General features: G+C 44.4%; 1 protein-coding gene across 3 annotated transcripts in view; it reads left to right on the forward strand.

The window, feature by feature from the left end:
* PRKAG3 (protein kinase AMP-activated non-catalytic subunit gamma 3) overlaps positions 1 to 8,431 on the forward strand; it is a 342,332-nt gene extending 333,901 nt beyond the window's left edge. For 2 of the 3 annotated variants that reach the window (XR_013608551.1, XR_013608552.1), the window contains exons 16-17: positions 4,056 to 4,236; positions 6,826 to 8,431. Coding sequence is in view for 1 of the 3 variants with exons in the window: in XM_078679203.1 (XP_078535329.1) it covers positions 4,056 to 4,149; positions 6,826 to 6,833 (102 nt within the window). In the remaining 2 variants the exon portion in view is untranslated. The remainder of the gene's footprint in view (positions 1 to 4,055; positions 4,237 to 6,825) is intronic. The other variant, XM_078679203.1, reaches the window with a different exon arrangement.
* The last annotated feature ends 834 nt before the right edge of the window (positions 8,432 to 9,265 follow it).

Raw genomic sequence — 9,265 nt, forward strand, 5'->3', positions numbered from 1 at the left:
CACATCCCCCCACGCTCACTACTTCACAACCTGGGGCCCTCACACCCACTCGATCAACGGCCAGGAACAAAAGATCTCCACAAAAGTGTAGCACTGTGTGCTACCCGTCAGGCATTGCAGCGCCGGCTTGACGTTGGAGCAGGAAGCCGATGATGACACGAGACAACTAGCTGGCGATATGACAACAGCCGTTAAACCAGCCTGTTGTGTGAGGCATCCCTAGTTCCGAAAAGGGGATACCTTTCCCTGATTCACATTGATATATCTGCACACGTGCATTTCTTAGAGAGAGGAAGAAAGATTACTTCACTGTACTAATACCACTCCCCTGGTGATTTCATATTGGTCAAAAGGTCCAGGATGCATACAATATAGGAGGATGAAAACCAAAGCACTCAAAACAGTGTATGAAATTATTATATGGTCCAAACAGTTGGGAATTGTTTAGAAAAAAGCAGTTTTTTTATTGCAGAGTAAAGAAGATCATGTATTCTTCCAGTACATTTATGGTTCACACATTATTTCTTCAGAAATGGACAACAGTTGACACGTGTTTCGTCACAGTGACTTTTTCAAGGCTTAGAATACGTAGGCGGTCACAGATTCATGTAGGTAGACCCAACTATGCTCAGTAGGTACATGCATCAAGTGCCACAAGGGGTGGCACCTCCAAGGAGCGCAAAGACTAAGTAAACAGAGCTACACAGAGGTGACGGAGAAGGGCGATCGCTCTACGCAGAAGGCTTTTAAGATGTGGTAGGAACCACAAGTTCAAAATACAATGTAGGTCAGGTGAATCTATGAGTATATAAATAACTAGCAGCCTGTCCCGACGTTGTCCGGGTATGAATTGGTGCCGGCCAGTAGTATATTGTTTTGTAGGATTTCGTTTTGATAGCATTTCTTATCTGTGACAGGCCTGTGAAACGCTCCGATTCACAGTGCACTGCTGATGCACTTATGAGTGCGCGTTCAGTAGTGTGTGAACTCGAGTTTCCCTACTTTATTTTTCCTTGCATTATTAAATAGCGCGAACTCGACAACAGAGCATGAGCACACTTTACATTACAGAAGAACACATTCATTTGTGGTAGGCACTGGGAGACAAAACGATTTGCCTGGAATCACAGGATGTTGAGCTGATGCCGAGATTCGAACGTAGCTCCCCAGCTCTAAAGTTCGCAATTCTAGAACTTGTGGCGGGAGGTGTGTCTAAAAGTGTCTGTCGGTGCTGGCCATCAATGAGAGAGACCTGTGCATTTTTCAAATCGGTGGTGAAAAAATATGAGTATGTTGCTGGAGATGTGGGCTGCCGTGCCACCAATGTACTTACCGGGGGAGGGTAAACACCCAAAATTCCACAACTTTCTTTCCGCATACCATCACTCCGCATACTTTCATTACGAAAGTACCATGACTCCGCAATGCCATTATAACGCATGGCATTACATTTTATATGCTTTTACCACGCATACATTTACAACGAAATTCGTTGTAAATGCATGAATAGTAAAAGCATGTTTTTAAAAAAATAATTGGATAAGGTAAGTATGGGTATAGGGGTATATGTTTTGGTGTACTGAGGTATATGTTTTGGGGTGTTTGGGTATTTTAAGGGTTCAGATATTGTTTTGGGTTATGGGGTACAGGGGTAGTTTTAGGGTTTAGGGATAGGTATGGGTTTTGGGGTACAGGGGTATTTTTAGGGTTCAGGGCAAGGTTTGGGCTGTGGGGTATATGGGTATTTTTAGGGTTTAGGGGTAGGTTTGGGTTTTGGGGTACAGTGGTATTTTTAGGGTTCAGGGGTAGGTTTGGGTTTTGGGGTACAGCGGTATTTTAAGTGTTCAGGGCTAGGTTTGGGTTACAGGGGTATTTTTAGGGTTCAGGGCTAGGTTTGGTTTTTGGGGTACAGTGGTATTTTAGGGTTCAGGGGTAGGTTTGGGTTTGGGGTACAGGGTTATTTTTATAGTTCAGGGCTAGGTTTGGTTTTTGGGGTACATGGGTATTTTTAGGGTTCAGGGGTAGGTTTGGGTTTTGAGGTACAGGGGTATTTATAGGGTTCAGGGCTAGGTTTGGGTTTTGGGGTACAGGGGTATTTTTAGGGTTTAGGGATAGGTTTGGGTTTTGGGGTAAAGGGTATATTTATAGGGTTAAGATGGGTTAGTATTTAGGGGTGTTGAGGTATTTTAAGGAGTAAGGGTGGGTTATGATTATGGGGTGCAGGGGTATTTAAAGGGAGCAGGGTAGACACCCGGAGCTGGAATGTACAGAACCTGGGAAGAAAAAACAATGAAATATTGGGCACAACGCTTGCTTTTTTTCCGTAATCCCGCGCGCCCGCACACGCCCACGCCCTCAGCACACGCCCACAGCACACGATATGAGACATGGCATGAATGGCGGAACGTACCACACGCCCCCAGGGTTTGTCACGCCCCCAGCACACACCCACAGCACAACGCAGACACGCCCACAAGGGACTACTTTGTTGGCATGGTTCTTTTACCTTTTAAATGTATATTGTGGGCGTCTGCATAGCCTATGTCCTTCTGCTGCAACTGCCCTTTCCAACGCTGTATAGGGTGTTGTGATTGGTGCTGTGGTTCCTGGGATTACCTGCCTCAAATGTTTGGGCTCTCTCTTTATTATATTAGTATAGATAGAGAAATTCCATGTCCTGCCGTAAGAGCATCTAGAAACGAAGTATTGTTCCAGACTAAGGGAACAAGTTCTGAAGTAAAGATTTGGAGAGTTTTAAATATTGATGGAGACCATAGTAAGCTCCAGTCTGTCGGGTCCTCGCTAGACTCTCAGCTCTTCACTTCAGAATTAGTTTCCTTAGTCTGGAACAATACTTAGTTTTTATAGAAAGAGCTAGTTAAGTGTTTATTGACATTTTTAAAAGTTGCCATGTTGTGTTTTGTTCTATCCACTTTTTTGTGATCAATGATAATGTTTATGTTGTCCTTCCCTGCAATGATATCTTGGTAAAGGTACAAACGTCATCACTTTCAATAATGTCAAATGTGTTAAAGTATTCTCCATTGAGAATTGTGACAGTAGAGTCTGTTGTTTCCTCATTGATCTCACATCTGTGCATTGGCTCTGAGTTTAATCTGATGATAGCATTTCTTCTACAGACCCATCTTTTAGACCAGAAATGACTGCCATATACCCTCGCCTCAGACTAACTCCTACAGTCCAGCTTTCTTACACTATGTCATTCTCACAGCCCAGCTCTATCCCTAAATTGCCTGCCATGGCACATGTGCTACCCTCTGGGCTCAGCCTGGTTCTCGCACTGTCTAGCCCCTATAATCTCTGTCTGTGCCTGTCTATCACCTGACCTGGTTCCCATTGGCCTCCCATATGATCATATATTCGCCCCCAAATACCTTCCTTGTGACTCTAGTCTACTTCTACCATGGGCCTGATTTATCCTATGGGATTTACATTTCAGCGGCTGTGACGGAGTAACCCGTCTGCCAAGATTTAAATCAGGCCCTATGTCTTCTATCCCTAGCACAGCCTTCCGACTCATATCTGGCACCTACAGTCTTGATCACTGACCTTAATTTGCCACCCACGACCCCCAGAAATCGCCTTTGTGACATTACGTAGCATCCACAGCCTGAACTTCAGATCTTGAGCTTGACTCCACCAGATGCCGTCAGGTCGACCTAGTGTCACTTCCCGAGCTCTGCTCCCTCATCCTAGTTGGGATGCTCAGCCAGACCCCTTAGGCTACTTCTAACACTTAACCTCCCCCCACCCCCTGTCCACTTCCTCCTACCCCTCCTGCTCCCAGAGAGGATTTGCAGAGTCACAGCCTGTTCAGGAGGCTGGTGCCTGCTGTCTGTTATCATGCAGCTCGACTTCAGTTGGGTTGCCAGATCAGAGCCTTGATGCTGGTTTTCTCTACTTGCTCAGTCTCCAAAGTTAGATATTTGTCAGTATCATCTTGTCAACAACTCCTCATTAGTCATTCATCAACTATCTGGTAATTTTTTCTAATTTCTTGTTCTTTCTCATTTGTATTTCTCTCTTTCTGGCAGGTTCACCGCTTGGTGCTGGTTGATGACGACTACTTCCCTAAGGGAATCGTGTCCCTGTCGGACATCCTTCAAGCCCTGGTCCTATCCCCTGCAGGTATCGATGCCCTAAAATCTTAACCCTGCGATGTCAGCGCCTCCTCGCCGCTTGCACCCTCCTTTCTTCCGCTTCTCTTCAGTCCAGGTAGGCTCATGTGCGCGATTGTCCCAGCACCAGCAGTGCTCTCCTCCCTTTCCTAGCCTGTGTGGGAAACCCAAACTGACCCCTTGCTCTATCCTTTTGAGCCCCACAGGAGGCTATTGAAGCACTGATGACCTCTTTGTGTACTGAAGGCTTTTCTCTCCCCCGACTCCTGCATGCTGCTCTCCTGCGTAAAAACCCTGATTCACCCCTCTCTAACCTAGTGTTGTACCCTTTCCTTTCTAGCTAGTAGTGTACTATGCACTGGGCTTTCTCCAGAGCATAACGTTCCATAGATCCCAATAGGAGAGGTGTTTTCCCTAAAAAACACAACATAGCTTTCTATGGCCAGGCTCTGTGTTTTCTCTTACCAGAACGGATGTATGTCATCATAACGCATGCTTTTACTACGTATGCCTTTACAACGCAAGTTTTACAACGCAAGTCATTACAACGACTTGCGTTGGGGGGGCGCTGGATAGTGGAATAGTTTAATTTACTATTCCAACTCCAGTCCCCTTGGATAGTAGGGAAGGTTTTGGATAGTAAATTAAACTATTCCCTATCCTAGAGCGTCCCCCAGCGCAATTCGTTGTAATGACTTTTGTTGTAAAACCTGCGTTGTAAAGGTACTGCGTAGTGAAAGTTGCGCCGTAAAGGATGTTTCCCACCAGAACAGATCCCCTAAAACTGAAGCTGCGGATCAAACCTGGGAGGTGGACACCTGTATTCACATGAGGCTTCCAGTAGGTGGGACCAGCAGAAGGCAAGCCTCTACCTGATTATTCCAAATCCCCTTTGAGTTGCCCACCCTCCATGTGGTCACTGGCCAGTCAGCCCCAAAGCTTCCATCTAAGGAGTGAGTTTTAGGAGCCAACTGTAGCTCACATTGTTACTCAGGCCTCTTCCTAAAATAGCTCAACCCAAAGTGCAAACTTTAGCATTAGTTCCACCAAGTTGAGTGACCCTTTCATGCTGCGTGCAATGGTAGTGCATACAAAACCTTAAAGCATGTAAGCCCAGAGGCACGGAAGAAAGGGACTAATTATGTACCAGTAGATGCATATAGAAGTTAATGTGAATAACCCAACTCTGGGGATCTGTACAAATATCCTTTCCTACTTCTATACAAACTAAAGAGCTGCTAATAAAGCACCAGAAGTGAATGACAGGCACAGTTTTTAATGGTTCCTGAACCAGTCACACATGTATCCTTCTCTGGCTGATAACATGTGAACCATTCCGTTGGGTGATAAAGGTACTTCTTACAAGATAGGTGACTTTACAGAGTTCCTTATAACAGCATGCTGCTTGTTATTATCCGTAAACACTTGAGCAGGATCTATTACAATGCTGGAGTTTAGCAATCCGAATTCCCAATGTTAATTTTGCTATGCGAGCAGCATTTACTATCGACCCTGCACCCTTTTTGCGCTACAGTAGGAATCAATATATCTTTTACATATTATTTCACCATTGTTTTCCCCTTAGAAATCTCTTGAACTTGTTCTATGACTAATACATATAAACTGGTGGCAGTGTTTCAACATTTCAGTATGACTTTGTTGGGACGGGAATGTCCCCCGCATGGTATACAGGCGTGTAACCCTGCCCTGAGTGACCCAACTTCATGTGAATCTGGTATTTTGATTTTTACCAGGCCTGTTATCACACTATCCAGGTATGTGTACCGAGGCCTAGGTCTGTCCCAGACAATGCCACGGTCCAGAAATGGGACACACCAAGCATGCCTTCTTTTAATGAATTGGGACTACTGTCCATGATATGGGTTATTGGCATTAGTGTTGGTGGCAGTTTACTGATTTTTCTGAATTACATGTTCTGAACTTGCGTTTTAATGCCTGCGTTGTAAAGGTATTGCGGTGTAAACACCGCGATATAACGTCATATATTCAACTCAGTGCGTTCTATTATGTTGGACATTTAAACAGAACTAAATGCTCATAACAGGGTGTGAAGTGCTTTAATATATCCATATAGCATGCCAGGTATGGTATCCCTAATCTTGTGATCTGAGGCCAGTCCGACTAGATAGGTAATGTCTGAAAAGAATCTGCAGTCATGACGAACGTTATCATTTTTCCCTCATATAATCTGAGTCACTGCCACTCATTCAAAGTTAAAGGTAACACTGACCCTAATTATTTACGATTATCCTCATATGTAATTCTATAAAGAATAAAAATAGTAGGTATTCAATAATAATTAAAATCTGTTGTTTGATACTGAAGTATAAAACTGTATGAAGAGATTTCAAATTTGTATCTATATTCAGTCCCAGAGCATATATTGGGACTAGTTAGGAGATCCATTCATGCACACCTTTGCACTTATTTGCTGGTTATGTTTCTGGAGAAAAGGACAAAAGCAAACCTATTGTAGGGTATGCATTCTTTTCCCTTTCCTCTGCTGCTCTGCTAAGACATTTGCATGTATGTTTCCTTTAATTACTGAAACATAATTAATGATATTTGTTTTCCAACATTTTAGAGCAGTCAATTTTTATTTTGTGTCAACAGAATAATTTCCAAACCCTCTATTGTATTCCTTTTCTTTATTTCTGTTTTACAGGCATTTAAAGTGGAACACGGGGACAGTGCCTTATGTTTTATGCACTTTACAATGTGAACTTTGCATCCTGGGAGACAGGAGGTCTAGCTAAGCGAGCTGAAGCCCGAGAGGCCGGTTCCTCACCGCAGGGCCCGTCCGCTGTCCCTGATGCCACCCCGGTTGCAGACATTCCTCTAAACTGCAGTCTAGTCACTGACTAGGTAGCCTGGTTGGGGCCACTCTCAAGGAATCCTATCTCGCAAAAGAGAGACAAGACAAGGCTGGACGACCATAGCCCGTTACCCGCTGTTCCGCAAAGCGTCTCTCTTCAAGGCAATGACCAGAGCCGCACTAGAAGAGACAAAGGGACTGATGACAGAAGCATTCAACAGGGTGAAAGAAGGAATGAAAACACTGCATAATAAACTTTGCTTCAATTTCATTTACGAGAAACATAACTGGTCCATATCAATTGGTCCATGCATATTAAAGGAATAGACATCTTAGTGCCCAATTGTATGCTATTGGGTCACATTTGAAGTTGTTAGAGACTATCTGGTGGTCCCCCCACCCAAGCTGGGGGCAGCCAGGGTAGTTGCTTAGTTCTGCCTCTCTCTCTAGAACTAGAATTTAGAACTAGAACTTGCTTTATTACATTTTTTTCACTAAGCCTGTTTTCGTATGGCATCACAATTGAATTAAGTCACATCAAGGTGATGGTGTAACACAATCTCAAGTGTGTGACTGCGCGTGAGCACACAACACCCTGCAAGTCTGCTCAGGAATTGAACTACCTCTTAGTGGGAGGTTGGGGTAATCGCTCAAGACTTCCTTTACACTGTTCCAGCAGAACCGCCTGCTTGTAATGCACTTTCTTTTGCAAAATAAACAACTAAAACAGAATAGAATCTAGGTAGATAGTCCTACATGTCACTGAAAAACAAAATCACAGCAGTGGTGCCTGAGCCTTCTAAACCATTTTTGAATATTTTCAATACTTTACTTTGCCTGCATGTTTGATTTTTAACAAAAACAACACTGGGTATATTCCAAGCTGAATATTTGACAGTCAAACATAGCCATCGAAATATGTTAACTTAAAATAAAATCATCAGAAAAACACAAAGACTTATTTATGTCGGTAAGTAGTGGCACGATACATACCAGGGATGAGTGTCACTATCACACGTAGCAGGGGTGTCCTCAACATGTATGGCAAAGCCTTGTTGTCATCAGTGCCAGAGGTCTTGTTGTCGCGTATGTAATATTAAGGGGTCTTATTATCCTCCATCTGAGTAATCTTGCGGTCATGTATGCCAGATGTCTTGCTGTTCATTCTTCTTATGTATGAAGAGGTCCTGTCATGGGTGCAGGGCTCTTTTTGTTGGCTATACAAGAGGTCTTGTTGGTACATATGCCACATATCTTGTTATGTAATGTCATGTTGTCATGCCTGGCAGGGATCTGTTGGTATGAATGCAGAGGTGTTTTTAACATGCATTCATGCGTAGTTGTTATGTATACCAGGCGTCTTGTCATGCATGCCAGAGGCAGAGATATTGTTGTCATGTATGCCAGAGATCTTGTTATCCTGCATGCCATGGGGATTGTTGTCATGCATGCCTTGTTGCCATGTATAGCCAATGCAACAAGATGGTGGAGTGCTGAAACTTTTCAACCACCCACCCCCAGTCAAGAGATCTGGGTGCAATCCATCCTTCTTTTGCTCACTGTGCCACTACAGTTTGGACATAGCCATATGCAAATCAGTCTTGACCCTGCTTCGCATAGGAATAGTCCAGCCTGAACCACGAGGCCAGGTCCTCCCTGGACTGGAAACAAGCATCCTGGGACAACTTTCAGAGTATCACCCCTCATCAGCCAGGCTAACTTGAATCCAGTGGAACACAAAGCAAGGGACCCACGTCTGGGCTTACCCATAGCCACTTAGGGCGCACATAGCAAACACAACAAGATGATGGATGGAGTGCCTAAACTTTTCAACCACTGACCCCCATTCAAGAGGTCTGGGTTTAATTAATCGTTCTTTTGCTCACTGTGCCACCCCAGTTTGGACAAAGCTATAGGCAAATCAGTCTGGACCCCCCTCCTCACAACGAGCAAAGGATCCACATCTGAGCATATCCGTAGCAACTTAGGGCTCGCCGTGCCACTGGATTCAAGCTGGCCATGCTGATGAGGGCTGTTACCCCAAAACCGGTCCCAGGATACTTGTTTCTGGTCCAGGGAGGACCTGGCCTGGCAGTTCGGGCTGGACTGTTCCCATGAGGAACAGGGTCTAAAATGATTTGCATATAGCTGGGTCCAAACTGGGGGGGACATAGTGAGCGAAAGAACATCATCTTGCTGTGGTTGCTATTGGTGCCATGTATGGTAGAGGTCTTTCTGTCATGCCTGGCAGGGGTTTTGTTGTTATGAATGCAGAGGTGTTTTAACATGC

The sequence above is a fragment of the Lissotriton helveticus genome, chromosome 3_1 (assembly GCF_964261635.1).
Source record: "Lissotriton helveticus chromosome 3_1, aLisHel1.1, whole genome shotgun sequence".
Lineage (NCBI taxonomy): Eukaryota > Metazoa > Chordata > Amphibia > Caudata > Salamandridae > Lissotriton > Lissotriton helveticus.